The 18,827-nt window shown below is 39.1% G+C and overlaps 1 protein-coding gene across 1 annotated transcript; it reads right to left on the bottom strand.

Moving 5' to 3' along the window:
- Window positions 1–7,169: 7,169 nt before the first annotated feature.
- Window positions 7,170–7,553, bottom strand: LOC149150014 (disease resistance protein RPS5-like). The gene has a single exon (XM_089442662.1). It carries the CDS (start codon window positions 7,551–7,553, stop codon window positions 7,170–7,172), a length of 384 nt encoding a protein of 127 aa, XP_089298788.1.
- Between the last annotated feature and the right edge of the window lie 11,274 nt (window positions 7,554–18,827).

Raw genomic sequence — 18,827 nt, 5'->3', positions numbered from 1 at the left:
ACAATTTGAAACCATCATGATCTCAGAAGGAATCGCCTGCAACTTATGACAGCCCCTAATATCCAAATATTTGAGATCTTTGAGTTCTGCGATTTCAGGTGGCAATGATTCTAAATGATGACATCCTCTGAGATCCAGAAATTTGAGATTTTTGAGATCTCTCATTTCACATGGCAATGATTTTAACCTTTTACATCCGCTGAGATGTAAAAACTAAAGGTTTGGAAGATTTCCAATGCCTGAATGCACATATTCAATTTGAATATAGTTCCACTGGGCTCTAGCTTCATCTAAGGTAAGTTTGTGTCATGTCGTCTTTGCCTCATAAAACTTGAGCTATTCCCCTTCATCTTAGCCCATACAATTTGGGTACCCTGAAACTACTTGCTTGACCTATGACCTTTGAATGCATGTTCCAACCCTTCAACTACCTCTCCCCCTTGCCGAGAGTTCGACAAACTCACCCCCACCCAATAACGCGGAGGTTTGATGCTTTGGCCCTTGCCCGATGCGGACAAGCGACTACGTTGATGGCGGCCCCCTTGTCGAGAGTTCGATTCCTCACACTTGCCCGATGCCCAAAGAGAATGAATTTCATGAACCAATGCGGCTATAGTCTAAAGAAGAGATGTGCTATGGGGATACTATTCTTCTAGGAGCTATGCCGATCATTAGGCAGATATATCATGAGCGAGGACAGTATGCCTTGGGTCAGTTATTCCAGGGGACGTAGTATGAGGAGCTTGATGCATATGCTAAGTGTAGATCAGTTAAGATCACTTATGGCAGCTTTCTCATCACTTTTGGTGGGAGCGACTAGCCAGGTGGAGACTAGAAAGAGGTCCTCATATTTACAGTCAACCTATCATGAGGAGATATCACGGGCATACAATGAGGAGCGATGACTGGCCTCATATTGAGCAGTATCCTCCTGAGGACATTACTTAGCGAGGTGCTTACCCAGCCCTAGGAGAGTGTGCAAATTGTACGACGGCTCAGAGCATCCAAATACTCTTCGGGAGATACAGATAGAGAGAGTTACTTCATACTGTGGCTCGACTTCCATTACAAAGGGGAATTAGACCCACTCGTTTACCCACTCCTAGAGTTAGAGCACCTCCTACTATCAGTGGTGGTAGACAGCCTGCTGATTGGCCACAGGCAGAGAGGATACTTCTCTGGTTTAGGCAGCGAGTGGATAGAGTGTGGCTCCAGGTCATGGCAGATTCTCAAGATGAGGCTCGATTGGCTCAGATACGGGGGGTTGCAGCCAGACAACGCATAGCAGGTGCTCAGAAATTAGGCATTCGATATATGGACAGAGCTATACCTGTTTAGGGGGTTTAGGAGCCTAGAGATGGCCAAGATAAGGGTCCTGAGAGTCCTACTGAGGAGGAGGCGGATATCATCTCTGAGATTAGTGAGGTAGAGGTTGCTCGAAGCTTTCGCCCTAAGATTTGACTAAAGACTATATCAGATTTCTTCGTGAGGGCAGAGTGAATAGGGGTGATGCTGGTTACTACTGAGAGTAGATCCAGAGCACAGACTTACAGATCCTAATACTCCTCGGGGATGGAGGATGTTGAGGGATAAGATAAGGCAGCAGTTTGATACTCAGCGTGATATATATGAGGATAGGTTTAGACAGATGCAAGCTAGAGAGGGTCCTAGCACATCTGTTCCCATAGTGAGTGACGAGGAGCTAGCCAGGCTTCATCAAGAGCTCTATAAGTACAGGGATAGGATTGCGGGATTGGAGGTTAGGTGCACGAGATTGTCTTAGGACTTGGATGCTAGGACTAGGGAGAGGGATGATTTACAGATACGGCTTTAGCCAGTTGATATCTCCCTCTTCCAAGATATCCAGTTCGTTATCGTGATAGGGATTCTTATGTGAAAGATCGAGAGTAAGCCCTTCGTGCTCGTGATTCCGTTGGTGGACATGAAAAAAGATCCACTTAGACCTTATGATCGTGGTCAAGACCTTTGTGATCGAGACTATGATGTTCGTGATCGATATCGAGATGTAGAGTCAGATGTTCCAGAAGAGCAGCCGGACCTTTCAATTTACTTATTGGGTGGGGGGGCTTATGGTCTTTAGGCCTTACGGCACCTTCGGGTCAATCCTGATACAATGCATATATTATATATGTCATTATGCCATATCATAATTTCTCATATTCGATAAGGAGAGAGTTAGTCATGTAATTGGCTGCTACCACCACGGATGCCACCACCGCATCAACGTGCAACCAAACCACAGCAACATATATAATGTCGTGGCTGAAACTCTCTCTATCTCAGGCTCAGGATGGCCTCTCATTCATTCAATCTCAGGTTGGATGGATCATGCATGAAACCATAATGACATATGCCCATAGCAGCATTGTCGAAGGATTTACCTTTCCAGAAAGAAAGGCCAACTCTGAATTTCACAAAAAATTTGACACAGTGAGAAAAACTGAGATCATATCTGTTAGATAAGGGGGCAGGACTTGACCGGGTTGATCAGGACCTTACTGGGTTGACCGGCGCAGGACCTTCCCTGAGCATAGCGATTTTAGGGAAACAAATATCAGGGCCTGGCAGTGATTCGCCCGACCCAAGAAGGGCGAGGAAGGGCGAGGAGAAGACGACGAGCGAAGCTGCTTGTCCGCATCGGACAAGGAGCCGCGAAGACCGACCATCGGGAGGTCAAGGAACGTGAAGTTATCGACCGACCTAATCAGGGCGAGGAACAAGCAAGACCAACGCCCCCCCACCCAATAAGTAAAATGAAGGAGCGGAGCGCTTGCTCGACCAAAAGGCGAGGAAGGATCTCTTTTCAGTTTCAGAAGTACGCGAACCGGAGACTCGTATATAATGATATACATGTTTGAGCGTAAGCGAGTCAAATGTACGCGGAAGTACGCGAACCGGAGACTCGTATATAATGATATACATGGTTTCGCGTAAGCGAGTCAAATGTACGCGTTGGAATAAGAGAGAAGTCTTCAGGCTTTCCTAGCACGATTGGATTTCTCTAAATTGATCCAATAAGAAAGAATCACTCATAGGTAGGGAGATATCAACAGGGAGGGGGTTCGTAAATGGTAATGATGCGGGTATTCTCTCCTTGCGCTATCTCCCTCATCTAGGGTTCTCGGTTGGGAAAATATTACGAGCAAATAGATTGATTAATGAAAGTGATGGTTGATTCTAGCTTTGGTGAGAGCCGTGATGATTCATTCTAGCTTGTCATGGATGAAACAACCCACCAAGCCGTGATGATGACTCTAGCTACTCATCTCTCCCCTAGACCCCTCGAGTAGGAGCGGGACCAAGAAGGTAACCCAGGCAGCGAGTTCAGAGGGGAGGCAGAGTTGACTCATCAATGGTTTCATTAATCATGTCATAGCTGTAGTAAGCTAGCTGGCAATAAATGATATCTAGGCTAGTAGAATATAGATTAGTCATGCCAGATCAAAGAAAGTAATTGGTGAGTTAGCATCTGATCCGAACCATACCCAAGTAGTTACCCCCGTCATCATCGCATCCTGTCGTCCCAGTATAACCGAGTTTGAAGTCCTTCACCCCAGACCAAGTTATCTCAATGAATGAGGTAGGTCTGTCATGGAATCAACCCATATCTCCTAGCATCCAAGGCCGAATGAAGGAAACTCAGAATAGTACGATGTCCAGAGGGATAACTGGTGGGAGGTCTGGATCGTCCGCCACATTGTTGCCAGCCCGCCACACTGTTGAAAGGTGATAGTGGAGATGGTGCTGCTACTCGTGAATCCGGGTAGGCGTATTTTTGACTTACGCAATTATTATGAATCCTGATGGATTGCTTATCTGTAGGGAGGGTCAACAAAACCACTTATTGCAAAACCTATTTAGCTTTAGTGAAGGTAAGATGATATCCCCTATCCCGATGATGCCTATCTGTTGCATAACCTCACCTACCCTTGATTTGATAATGAACCACTCTTGCTGTGGGGCTAATGAAATGCTCACCCATGACTGCTCACCCTCACCTGCTCACCCAGTAAGGTGCTTATAAACCCGGTGAAGAAATTCTGGTTGGGGATAGATGTATCGCTAAGCATCAAATCAATTCTTTTAGAAATTCTTTTAGGGAAGATGACTGCATAATGACATAAAGAAATCATAACCAACGGAGTAGGTTCAAAATCGATGAGCCCGCGTAGTATCAGGTAGTTGGTTAGGTAAAGGCTGACCAAATTGAAGATCGTCATCTCGCCCTTCGGTGGAATGCGTAATTACATATATAATGAATGATTGGATTCGATACCTTAATTACATATATAATGAATGACCAATATAAGTACGCCAACCGAACGATTGATTCACCTGCCTCACCTCAAGCAAGTAGCTAGAGTTGCCGGGCTGGACAGTCGTTCCTGAACCTGGACGATGAATTTGTCTCACCTCAAGCTGGGATCACCAACCCTGGAAGATAAGATTGATTGATTGATTGATTCACTTTTATCACCTCCAGCAAGGAGTGATAACCCAAGCAAGTAGTTCTAATCACTGGGGCTGCTAAACGATCCTAGCTCTTGAACCAATAGCTCGCTAACCCAACCAATAAGTAGTTCGTTCTCATCTGTCCAAGCTAGTTGTTCTCATCCGGGAAGTACAAGCAAGGAGTTCTGGGAAGAATTGACCGAAGCCAGTATCATCCGGCCAACCTTGTTCCGGTAATCTATCCTTGCCTTGGGATAATCTATAGGAAGGAAAGGGAGAATCTGGTTGAGTCGTTTCGTTCTTCGTTCGGTATATTAGTCCCGAAGCGAAGGGCGTTGAGGTGGTATTCGTTTCGTTTAAGAAGTCCCGAAGGGCGTTGAGGTGGTTGGTCTTTATATAAGCTCCCTAAAAGGGCCATATCTATCTATTTATATAAGATATACCACCATTAGGTGTAGCAAGGGTAGGTCTCGTACGTATAAGAATATGTCCCGTATTCTCCCTCGGGGTTCTAAATCTGTCCATTACGAGTCATAGTCACGTGAAACCATAAGCTTTCCCGCCCTCCCCCGGAGCCAGCCTGATCGAGCTAGAGCCAGCCTTAATGGGAGGGAGTTCTATCCAGCCCTTGCTTCTGGTTCAGCAAGCAAAGGTGTTGAGATAAGGCGGTGGAGATAGCAGTCTAGAGATAGAGGCAGGGAGGCAAGTTCACGCTCCAACGATCAAAATAAGGGGATGGCATGGAAGTGAGGGGGGATACTTGAGATGGAGTGAATGAGATGGAAAACAACGAAGCTTGGTTCTATCTTAGTCAAGGGATCTATAGGTGCACGGGCAGTAAATAAAGGTGGGGTGCGGCAAATCGAACTATTCTATATACGTGATTTTCTTCATTCCATTCTTCCTCTCCCTTTGATCGAGAGGCACCTGAGCTCGGTCTTATTCTGGTTTCATAAGGAGGCCTACCATAGGAAGGATCAAGGATAGAGTGAGCCTACCTATCTTGAGGTACAGTCTATTATGAAAAGAAAAGGGTAAGTGGTTTCATAGGGTTTGTTTCGCAGCCTACCTATCTTGACACTCTACTAAAGAAATTCTTCATAGATGATATGTTGGGTAATGTTCTGATTTTTGGTCTCCAGGGTTTTCAATGTTATTCCCTAAGCGCTATAAATAAAAGAAATATCCGGTGGTATAAAGTCCAAGTATAAAGCTCCTCTATCTGGTCTCAAGCTTGAACATTAGGGTATCCTTTCCAAAGAAAGAGTCTATCCCTATGCAAGGTATAAAAAGATGAAATCCCTATCAAAGCTTTAACATACTCTTTCTCATAGCCAACTCTCCTAATCTCCTCTCTGTGATAAACCCCAAATAATAGGTAAGTCGTCCCTCCTCTAGACAAGTCACAATGAATGCAAGTAACAATCTGAAAACAAGTAATCTATTTCCATCTCTCCGGGCTAGACTTTCCACCATCTTTGATCCGGGATCAAGGGTCTAAAGAAAGAACCTCTGGTCTATCCGGGCTCTAATCCAATATCTAAGGTAAGCTCATAAAGTACAAGCCAATAAAAGAATTCCCTTCCCTCAAGCGCAGGTAAACAACCCGAAGAGTACATTGGTAACTAGAGGAGTAGGTAATGAAAAGTCTCTAGGTAGGTAAATCCAGTATAGAGGTAGGCAATTCCCTCATGATTTCTTTGGGCCATGGGTAGCACCACCCAATTTGTTAATTGAAATTGAGGGGAATGTTTTAACGCTTTGATGGGGCCCGATTAAGATATTCAAGTTGTTTCAATTGCCACACCGATCTTGGCAATAATTGTAGCGCCGTGTTACTTAAACCCAACACCTTCAGAGAGACGAGGTTAAGAAAAAAATGCTTCTGGAATCTCTTTTAATTCAATATTGAGTGTTAAAGCTAGACATACCAATTTTGGACATCCCAATTCCATGTCGGGGAGAGATGTAATATTGCTACCAAAAAGGGAGAGCCTCCTGCAATTATGGCGTGTCTCAATGTCGGGGAAAAGGGCGTCGATGTCGGGGCAATGTTGACCTGCCCTGGATACAAAATTCTCCTCTTTCTCTGCCACATAAATTGCCATGTCCCGCACAACATCGTGAACGTCAAACGTAATGCTCCAATAACTGGATCCACCAACTACTCTCAATTGGAATAAGGAATGATCGGCAAGTAACTTTACGTAGCTGTGCGCAGTATCCATTAAGGAGTTCACATGTTTGCTCTTTATTATACCTTCTGCGATCCAGATGTACGATATCATGTGCACCGGAATGTACGAGTCCTTTGGAGCCATCACACAATACAGAAAACAGGTTTTCAAATGAGCATGAGGTAAAATATCGTAGCTCCATCTCAATCGCTCATACAGATCTCTATAAATTCAAGGATGAGTCATTGGAAAATTTGAATCCATAGTCTGAATCTGCCCTAAAGCAAGGTTCCACTCATTTACAGCCTGGTTTCCAATCATTATTGAGGCTATTACATTGATAGCCAAGGGCAACCCTTTACACTCCTCCGCCACGACTCTGGAAATATGCTCGATTTCCTCGGGAAGATCGCCCTCTTTGAAAGCTACTTTGCAAAACAGTTCCCAGGCCTCCTGTCTTGGTAGTGGCTGTACTTGCATGGACTGCTCTACATTCATTGCTGGAATCAGATCTCTATTTCAAGTAGGAAAAACAACTTTGCTCCTTTTGTTCTCGCCAAATTCCGTGCCCAATTCTTTCAGAGTGTCTGCACTCCACATGTCGTCTAAAATCAAGAAAAAACTTTTCATCGTGAGAAGTGCCGACAGCTTCATCTTCCGGGCATCAACATCATTATAGGAACAACTAGTGAGGTCTAGATTGATTGCAGAAGCCATACGACTCTGTAACTCTAGAATGGAAAATTGAGCAACAACAACCCAAATCACATGATCAAAAACATCACTGACCTTGTAGGTGTTGTAGACCTTTTTGAGCAAAGTTGTTTTTCCAACCCCACCCATCCCATATATAGAAAATAGCCTATCGCGGGGAGCTTTTGTAATCCAACTCTCAAGCCACATTTCCGCACATTTAATTTCCAACCAGATCAGTCTGGTCTCTGGTTGGTCTTGAAGCAGTAGGTTTGCCTGTTGTGGTGTCGCGGAGGCAATCTATTGAGCACTGTGAAACAAAAAGAAGTCGGTTTGAAGATTGCAAAAACGCTCATCAAAAGTTGTCTTCCAGCTTCGGATTTCTGTAGAAAGTTTAGGCTTGCAAAGGAGGCAACTGATACACCGCTGCCGCCTTCGAGAGCAATCGATCAAGTCTCTTGCTTTTCCAACTGCGTCTTGCATCCTTTGCAGAAAATTTTGCAGAGATTTAGGGGGTGTCTTTTGCCGATCTTGAAATTGATCGCTAACATCGAGTAAGAGAGTCTTCATACAATTTAACTGCCCTTCCAGAAGCTTACAGTTCTCATCCAACCGAATGACATCGTCTATTTGCCGGATGAGTGGAGCAATAGCGCTACTGAAGGAATTGGCTGCCACTCCGATGATAATAGCCATCACTGCCATTTCTTTTTAGCTCGGCAGCCCAAGAAATCCGTTGTCTAAAGGGGCGAGAGACATTATAACACAGGCTAACAAACAAATATAAATACAAAGAATTTGCATGTTTGTTGTGAAATCATTGAGGAGATACAAAGTCATAAGTCATTATTCAAAATGCAGACTGAGTTGATCTACCATGGTTATTATATAAATCAATCATCATATAAATACAAACATATTAGTTGTAGAATGAAACATATTAGTTGTAAAATCAATAATTGGATACACAGTCATTGGTCTGTTGGGAATTTTTCTGGTAAAATTCCAAAAACAAATTAACTAAACACAGAGAAATGCTCTATTTTCTCCACAGGATCTTAGCACAGGGAAGTTATAACTGATTTCTGAGAACAGAGTATTACATACACCTACAAAAGCTTTGTATTCATTAAAATAAAACTGGTGTTACAAAAATATTCTTCCTCTGCCTGAGGGATTACACCAAAAACTTTCAACAAAAATTACTCTGTCTCCATTTGAAAAGATTTACACTGCTGTGTGTAAATTTTTCATTTACATTTACTGTTGTAAATAAAATAAATTCTTACATATGCTGCTGCAGTTTTACATTCACATTCAATAAAAAAAAAGACATTACATTCAGGCTCTGTCGAGCATTCCCTTTCTCCCTACTCACGCGCTGCTACGTGCTTACAATGCTTTCTTCTCAAAAAAAAATTCACGCTGCTCTATTCTGGTTTTGTTTGTTTCGCACTGCTGTGCGTTTCACCCTTGCATTACAATAGTCAACTCCAAAAAAAAACATATTACATACGATGCGTATGCAACAACAAAACCAAAAAAAATTACATTGCGTATATTTTTTTTAACAAAAAAATATGACCATACTCCCGTACATATTAAAAACATTAAAATTAAAAACATTTACCTATGCCCATACTTCCCGTGAATTAAACAAATAGTAAAATTAAAATTTTACCAACCCTTACTGACCGGAGTAAATTCATTAATAATTTTACTGTTAAACCTGGCGGTCAAAAACTTTTACTTCACGCAATATTTATTTGTTGCAGGCCTGTACGCATCTTTGTTTCAATCAACGGCTTCAAATCTTCATTTTAATCGAACGATCATCGCTCGATCAAGTCACCCGAACATTATGTCCCGATAAAAAGTGGTTTTGAAAAATGTACTGTGGACGCGTGTCAGGTTTTGATTGTATCGGGGGCGTTTGAGGGAATACCACTCCTTCCGCAAAAGCGGTCCGATGGAGGTTGGCAGTTTTCCTCAGCTGTTTTGGTAGAAGTAAATGCGCGCAGTACAACAGTTTGAAATTAATATTTCAACACTCCCCTTTAATTTCAACTGTTGGGCGTTCAGTCATACCCAAACATTTTCTCAAAAATTCGAAACTTTTTTGGTCCAATGGCTTGGTCAGAATGTCTGCAACCTGTTCCTGAGTCCTGCAATGTTTTAAGACAATTTCACCATTGCTTACCAATTCCCTGATGTAATGAAACCTTGTGTCTATGTGTTTCGTTCTCTTATGAAACACCAAATTTTTGGATAATGCAATAGCTGAGCTATTGTCACAAAAAATCACCGTTCCTTTTGCCTGCTCTTGGCCTAAGCTCCTTAACATTCTTCTCATCCAAACTGCTTGACATGCTGCTGCTGTAGCTGCCACATATTCTGCCTCTGTTGTAGACAATGCTACAATAGGCTGCTTCTTAGAAGCCAATGAAATGGCTCCTGAACCGATGTGAAAAACATAACCGGATGTGCTTTTCCGATCATCTACACTTCTAGCCCAATCACTATCAGTGTATCCAACTAAATCTGAACATTCTGAGGCAGTATATAAAATGACAAACCTTTTAGTACCTTTAACATACCTCAGAATTCTTTTTGCTGCCTGCCAATGTGCTTCTTTTGGCCTCTCCATGAATCTGGAAATTAAACTAACAGCAAACATTAAATCTGGCCTAGTTGCAGTCAAATACATGAGGCTGCAACCTATGCTCTTGTACAAACTAGGATCAAAATCCTTGCTACTGTCCTCTTTCGTGAGTTTTAATCCCATCATTGTGGGAGTGATTGCTGCCTTGCTATCCTGCATGTTAAATCTACCCAACACTTTATTTACATATCTTGCTTGTGAGATAAAAATTCCATTTTCATTTTGATCTAATTCTATTCCTAAGAATTATCTCAGCAAACCCATGTCAGCCATTTCAAATTCTTCTTTCATGACTGCTTTGAAATTTTCAATGAGATATTCATCATTACTTGTGAAAATAACATCATCAACATACAACACAACAATTAAAATTTTACCATCATTTTCTTTGATGTAGAGGGTGGGTTCTCCCTCACATTTTTCAAGTCTATTTTCCAATAGATAGGAATCTATCCTACTCTACCATGCTCTTGGTGCTTGCTTCAGCCCATAAAGAGCTCTCTTCAATCTGCACACTTTGTGCTCTTGGCCTTTCTTTTCATAGCCTAGAGGTTGTTCAATGTAAACCTCTTCCATTAACACTCCATTTAGAAATGCTGACTTCACGTCCATTTGGTAAACATTCCACTTGTTTTGTGCTGCTATGGACAGTACTGCTCTCACGGTTTCCATTCTTGCAACCGGTGCAAAAGTTTCATCACAGTCTCTCCCATACTGCTGCTTATATCCTTTGACAACCAACCTTGCCTTGTGTCTTTCTATTTTGCCTTCAGCATTATTCTTGGTCTTGTAGACACATTTGACTCCAATGACTTCTTTTCCTTTTGGTAGTTCAACCAAATCCCATGTCTTGTTTCTTTCTATGGCATTAATCTCCTCATCTATATCTTCTATCAATTTCCTATCTTTAATTGCATCTTCGAAATGAATAGGGTCATCAACATGACAATATAATGCAAACAAAGAATTCATACCTTCATCATAAATGTCAATTAAATTTCTTAATTTCTTACCTCTTTCATTTGGTGTACAAGTGCTTGAAGAAGCACTTTAATTTCCTCCTCGTGATGTGCTTGGAGAAGCACTTTCATTTCTCCTCAAGGGTGTCTCTTGCTGCCCTTGTGTTGGCGCTGCTGTTTGGGGATGTATTTCATCCATCTCCTCATCATCTTCATCATGAGGCAAACAATTTTTAACATTAGTTGTTTTCTCTATGCTTCCATCCCAAGCTTCCTCATCAATGAACTGAACATCTCTGCTCACAAAAGACTTCTTGGTGGATGGGATATACAACCTGTAAGCCTTGGATTCCTCACTATATCCAATGAAAATACATTTCTCCCCTTTGCTATCCAACTTTCTCCTTAGCTGATCTGGAATGTGTGCATAAGCCACACATCCAAAAACTTTCATGTGGGTGACTCCTTGCTTTTTCCCACTCCATGCTTCTTCCGACACTTTGTTCATCACAGCTTTTGTAGGGCATCTATTCAAAATATATACTGCACAGTGTACAGCTTCAGCCCAATAATCATTTGGCAAATGCTTTGCCTTTAACATACTCCTCACCATATCCATGATGGTGCTATTCTTTCTTTCAGCTACTCCATTTTGCTGCGGAGTGTACCTTGTGGTAAACTGTTTGTGTATTCCATTTTCTCTACAAAACCGTAGGAATTCTTTGGAGATATACTCACCTCCTCTGTCAGTTCTCAAAACTTTGATGCACATCCCACTTTGATTTTCCACAAGTGCTTTGAAATTTCGGAATTTTTCAAACACTTCACTTTTGTTCTTCAAGAAATAAACCCAAATCTTTCTGGTGAAATCATCAATGAATGTTAGAAAATATTGGCTGCCTGCTAATAATGGAGTTTGCATCGGTCCACATAAGTCTGAGTGGACAATCTCTAAGGGTGCCTTTGTCCTTATGCTTTTCCCTGATGGAAAACTTTCTCTGTGTTGTTTCCCCAAGATACAACCTTCACAAAGGCTGTCTGGTTTCTCTATCAATGGTAATCCTCTTACCATTCCTTTTCTACTCAACAAGTTAAGACCTCCAAAGTTGAGATGTCCAAATCTCAAGTGCCACAACCAATTTTCATCATTTGGTACGCTTTGGAAAGCCTCTTGTGTCACTGCTGCTATTACTTCTTTATTTTTTAAATCTGCCTTTATTCTGAGAGGGAACATCTTGTTCCTCGTCATCTTCACTTCAGCAATACATCATTTGCTAGGTGCTCTATCCATGATGGTGCATACATCATTCTCAAAGAAAACATTGTAACCCTTTTGAACAAGCTGTCAAATACTCAAGAGGTTACATCTCATTCCAGGAACATAATAGACATCTGCTATGGTTTTCTTTTCACCTTTCTTTGTAAATATTTTTACTTCTCCTTTTCCCATAACAGAAATTTTACTATCAATTCCTAGTGTGACTTGTGACTTCACACTTTGATCTAACTTAGAAAAAAGGGCTATGTTTCCTATCATATGGTTGCTGCAACTGGAGTCTAGAAACCATATATCATCATTGTTTGTTTCAGCCATATTACAAGCTAACAACACATTATCTTGGCTGATATTTTCTCTAGTAATATTTGCACTAGATCTATCATTCATATCATACTGCTTCTTCCTACATTTATTTATGTAATGCCCATATTTTTTACAACAATAACATTGGACATTGGATTTTTCATACCTTTGTCCTTGAGCATGATGTTGTCCACTTTGTTGGTTGCTGCCTTTGCCTTGGTTCTGATTTGGATTGCTGCCTCTTCCTTGAGCATTTACTGGACTGTTCCTTCCACCTCTGTTTTGGCTTCTGCCTCTTCCTCTCTTGTTTCCTCTGCCTTGACCTCTTCCTCTTCCAAAGGATATCTGGGTCTTGAAGGCTTGCTCTAGAGATGAGTTTTCATTTCTACTCAATCTCTACTCATGCGTTATCAGTGATGCATGAAGTTCATCAACTGAAAAGTTTGAGAGATCCTTTGTCTCTTCTATGGTGGTGACAATCACATCAAACTTTGAGGGTAGGATCCTCAATAGTTTCTCCACAATCCTCCTTTCTTCAAGAACTTCTCCATGAGATCTTATTTGTGTGACCAGACCAATCACATGTGTGAAGAATGAGTCAATATTGTTTGACTCCTTCATGCACAGATTCTCAAAATCTCTCCTCAACAACTGTAGTTTTGCTGTCTTCACTTTCTCCATGCCTTGATAGGCTGTCTTGAGAGTTTTCCATGCTTCTTTGGATGTCTTGGCTGCTGCTATCCTTGGAAACACACTCTCATGCACTGCTTGATACAAAAATACGAGGGCTTTTGAATCCTTCTTCCTATTACTCTTCAACAGGTCTTTCTCTGCCTGTGTCAAGTTATTAAACTCTTCTTCATCTCCTGGTTCTTCAAATCCATATTCAACAAGTTCCCATAAATCTTGTGAGGCAAACAGGGCTCTCATGGTTATTGCCCAATAGTCATAGTTTTTCCCATTAAACTGTGGGAGCTGAGTATTAAAAATACCCATGCTAGTGCTAGTGCTAGAGCCAGCCATTCCTTGCACTCTAAACTATCACTGTGTATTTAAAACTCACTGACTGTTCTCAACAACAACACACAAAAAAAACTTGAGAAATACCTTGACTGAGTCTTCACTCTGCTGGAGAAGCTGTTGTAGCAAGGAATCCTTCCTTCAGCTTCTTTGACACCTTCAAAGAGCCTGGACAAGCTCCGATACCATTGTTGGGAATTTTTCTGGTAAAATTCCAAAAACAAATTAACTGAACACAGAGCAATGCTCTGTTTTCTCCACAGGATCTTAGCACAGGGAAGCTATAATTGATTTCTGAGAATAGAGTATTACATACACCCACAAAAGCTTTGTATTCATTAAAATAAAACTGTTGTTACAAAAATATTCTTCCTCTGCCTGAGGGATTACACCAAAAACTTTCAACAAAAATTACTCTGTCTCCATTTGAAAAGATTTACACTGCTGTGTGTAAATTTTTCATTTACATTTACTGCTATAAATAAAATAAATTGTTACATATGCTGCTGCATTTTTACATTCACATTCAATAAAAAAAAACATTACATTCAGGCTCTGCCGAGCATTCCCTTTCTCCCTACTCATGCGCTGCTACGTGCTTACAATGCTTTCTTCTCAAAAAAAAATTCACGCTGCTCTATTTTGGTTTTGTTTGTTTCACACTGATGTGCGTTTCACCCTTACATTCCAATAGTCAACTCCAAAAAAAACATATTATATATGATGCATATGCAACAACAAAACCAAAAAAAATTACATTGCGTATATTTTTTTTTAACAAAAAAATATGACCATACTCTCGTACATATTAAAAACATTAAAATTAAAAACATTTACCTATGCCCATACTTCCCGTGAATTAAACGAATAGTAAAATTAAAATTTTACCAACCCTTACTGACTGGAGTAAATTCATTAATAATTTTACTGTTAAACCTGGCGATCAAAAACTTTTACTTCACGCAATATGTATTTGCTGCAGGCCTGTACGCATCTTTGTTTCAATCAACGGCTTCAAATCTTCATTTTAATCGAACGATCATCACTCGATCAAATCAACTGAACATTATGTCCCGATAAAAAGTAGTTTTGAAAAATGTACTGTGGACGCGTGTCACGTTTTGATTGTATCGGGGGCATTTGAAGGAATACCACTCCTTCTGCAAAAGCGGTCCGATGGAGGTTGGTAGTTTTCCTCAGCTGTTTTGGTAGAAGTAAATGCGCGCAGTACAACAGTTTGAAATTAATATTTCAACATGGTCTTTATTGAAATTGCAAGTTGAAATATGTAAATCAGTCATAAATCCAAATATATTAGTTGTAAAATGAGTAATACATAACGCGTCATCTTATATGCCTTGCATCTTGGATTCGATCCCCGCCGGCAGTTGGTGACGCAATCCACGACTTTTGTCACTCTCCCTAACAGCTCCCACGTTGTGCCATTACCAATCGCACAGCCAACCAAGCTCCCCGAGCCTAATAAGTCAAAGATTGAGGCTTGTTTTACCAATCATGAGCATTGGTATGCTTCCGCTGTCAAGTCTATTTCGAGCGGGGAAGAAGAGCCAAGAATTTTGTATATTACTTTCAAGTCTTTTTCACAGTTCAAAAGGTCAACTGATTAACATCCGCGACTTCTTCTGTGCGTCTGGAGAAATCCTGTCGGTTTGCTAGAGATTTAGAGAAAACGAAATTATAAGGCTTTTCCAGTCATTTGTAGTCATTTCCGTGTTTGTCTGTGAGAAATCGAAAGTAAATGAAATCTAATGACTCTACCAACCGTTTCCAATCTCCAAGGAGGATGCCATCGTACTTTTAATCATGTCCGTTAAATGCTTGAAATATCAAGTCTTTCGTTAAGCTGGAGCTGTGGTATTCGGTCCTCTTGATCAATTGCTTCTCTGGATAATTAGAGGTTTATGGAACAAACTAAGTGCATTTGGACCTATATATGTACAGGTAAATGCGGAATCCATAAACAGATTGTCCCACCTTATAGATACTCGCGCCTAGAGCAATTTTTAAGTGTACATAGTCTAGTTAGGAATTGGATCAGATATCTGTGGGGACCAACTCTCATATCAGCGTAGAGATTTCATTGTATCAAAGTATAAATATTTTATTTCTTTAGTTTTGAAAACTTGTGACTTTTTAACGAAGAAAGAAATATATGTTTTGTGATTTTTAAGGAAGAAAGAAATATATGTTTTGTGATTTTTAAGGAAGAAATACATGTTAATCATTAGATCTATTTAAGTGGTATATTTTTAAAGTTAATTTATTTTTAAATTTTTTCTTATCCAATAAAAATTATGGTATTTACATGATTCAGATGTGAATTGGTGAATCTAGTCATGAATCTCTGAATCCAATAGCAATTGATGGATTTGATGAAGTTGATAGCAATTGATGGATTTGATGAAGTTGAAATTGACAATGAGCACATGCATGCTTGGATATCCCACCATAGTGTGGATGAACATTATGTTGATGATACGTGTGGTTTCTTTTTTGAAGAAAGGATTGATTGTGGCAATATGGTAAGCGTCATCTTTCATGAAGCATTTAAGGTTGGAGGTGCCACTATAGCAGATATGAAGCAGTTGGAATTGCTCATGAATGAGTATGTCATCTAGCAACAACTAATTATCAAGAACAAGATAAAGTGATTGAAAAGGCTTTTATCAGAATATCTAGTGACCATATAATAGTGGAAGATAGTTTCAGTGAAGTTGAAAAGAAGGCAGAGAAGGAAGAGGTAGAGCAAGAAACTGTCACTGAAGAGCATAGTAAAGATGTTTTTAACATTGTTTTTGAATATGCAAGTGTTCATAATAGCATGCGTGAAAAAGTTGAAAACAAGGTCGTTAATAAAATTGATGCAAATTTGAAGCTCATTGAAAAATGGATTCGAAAACCAATAGAACAAATTGATGCAAGTCTTAAAGTAGTAGCTAGAATAAAAGAATTGAATGAAATGCTCAATAATGATCTTGATTGTGCAGATTACAGGAAAAAAGCAGTAGTACCTGATGATGAAAGTGAAAAGTATGATGTAGATATTTCTGAAAACAAAGATGAATGCATTGAAACCATTCTTCAACAATGGAGTCAAGAAGATAAGATTCTTGGTAGCAAAAAAGTCAAGAATATGAGACACAAGAAGTAAAGCAAAGAAGATAGTTTGAAGATGCAATGTTTTGGCAGCAGTCCATAGTTGAACGAATATTTGAAGAGGAAGTTGTAAAGGACATGATCTAATTGTTTTTCAGAACAAGTTGAAGACAAGTCAAAGAAAAATTGTAGCCGCAGCAAGTGAATAAAGCCTACAACAAAAAAGTTCAAGAGAGAATGAAGCAATTTTGAGGATTTAAAATTTGGAAGAAGAAAAAAAGAAAATGCAAAATTGTGAAAGTCTTGAGTCATTGTAAGCCTAAGTGAAACATAGACTAGTAGGCATGTTGGAGTGATAATTGAGTCAATTTCTATTGTAACCCTAACAAGTAGAGTTGAGCCATGTTGACTTATGTTGAGTCATATGTTGGGGGAGTGTTACAAATTGTAATTACTCCCGCATGTGGAGTTAGCGCTGAACTTACACAGTCAATTAACTCAGTGTTGAGTGTTGAGGTGTTGAGGGTTAAGTCAGGTTGAGTGATCGATAAAGAGTTAAGTCCAGTCCATATTTAGATTGTGAGTTAATTGAGTTAATTGTATGTGCATGTCAAGATATTTAAGCCAGTTGCTAGTGGAAAAAGTTAAATACCCTTCACTAGGCTCATTGTAAGTATGAAGTTTAGTGTGAACAATAGAAGAAGGTTAAATACCCTTCACCCGGTTCATTGTAAGTATGAAGTTTAGTGTGAACAATACAATGAAGTTTAGTGTGAACAATAGAAGAGCTGTTGTGATTTGTGTGTGAATTTATGCTTTGTCTCATCTTCCTTTCCTACATATATATGTACAAGTTCCATAATCAGGTTGTCTAACTTTATAGATACTTGTGCCTAGAGCAATTCTTAAGTATATATAGTCTGGTTAGGAATTAGATAAGAAATCTATGGGGACCAACTCTGCATATAAACGTAGAGATTCGATTGTATCAAAGTATAAATATTTTATTTCTTTAATATTGAAAACTTATGATTTTTTAAGAAAAAAGAAATACATATTTTATAACTCATTTTAGTAAAAAACACATGCCCTCTAATTTTTTAGAAAATAAAAAATACTCTTAATTATTAAACCCACTCAAACGATATATCCTCAACTAATTTATTATTAAATTTCTTCCCACCCAATAAACAAAATATGGTAATACCTATGCCCATGCGTGTTTTCGCATTCTGTTTGTAAGGTAGAATTCGAATAGCTATTGCTACCATCAGCCGATCTTCCGATATTTAGTCTTTCTAATAGCTATTATAAGAATGAAAGCGAAAGCATCATTGTTGTTTGCCGGATTTTGTAGCTCCATATGAGGATTCCGTTTTTTTGGCCAGATTACACGTGTATTTAACCGTCTTTTCTATTTTGTAAATTATGAAAAACTACATTTTCGCAAATTTTAAATTGGTAACGAGTGTTTCCGTCCCAAAGCTACTCCAATCTGCACTAGAAAACACCAAAAATGCTTTTTCGCTTCGGGCTTAGTTGTTTTTTTTAACAGAATACGTAATAAACACCCTTTGTATTTATTCCACTTCCACATATCTGTTTTAAAATATGATTATAGTATGGTTTTTTTTCAATTTACTTTAAATAAAGGGTGAGTAGCTACTTTGATTTGAAATTTAATATTTAATTTTAGAAAAAATATCATTTTTTTAATAAGTTAAAATATTTATATATTATCAATACTATTAATCTTCATCATATCTATATAGTATCAATATTATCAACATCTATGATTTGAGGGAATTGAATTTAGGTGGGAGAATTCCATTCCTTCCTCTAATCACTCAAAATAATCACAATTGATTTCTCTATTTTTAAAATTATTTAAGTAATATTAATATATTATTATTTAAATAATATTAATATATTTTTTAATTTAATTTTTAATATTTTCATATATTAATTTTAATATTTTTTCTTATATATTTTATTTTTCAAATTATTTTTTATATTATTGATTTTATGCTTTCACTTTAAATTTAATAAAAATCTTATTAATGTTTATAGTTTTCATTTTCAGTAAATAGATAGTCAAATTTCCTAAAATTACCTATCCTATTAATACTTTATGTTAACATAGT

The sequence above is a fragment of the Pinus tabuliformis genome, chromosome 9 (assembly GCF_031772625.1).
Source record: "Pinus tabuliformis cultivar Carrire ecotype Pingquan chromosome 9, CPIR1, whole genome shotgun sequence".
Taxonomy (NCBI): Eukaryota; Viridiplantae; Streptophyta; class Pinopsida; order Pinales; family Pinaceae; genus Pinus; species Pinus tabuliformis.
This window is presented reverse-complemented; position numbering and strand designations above follow the sequence as displayed.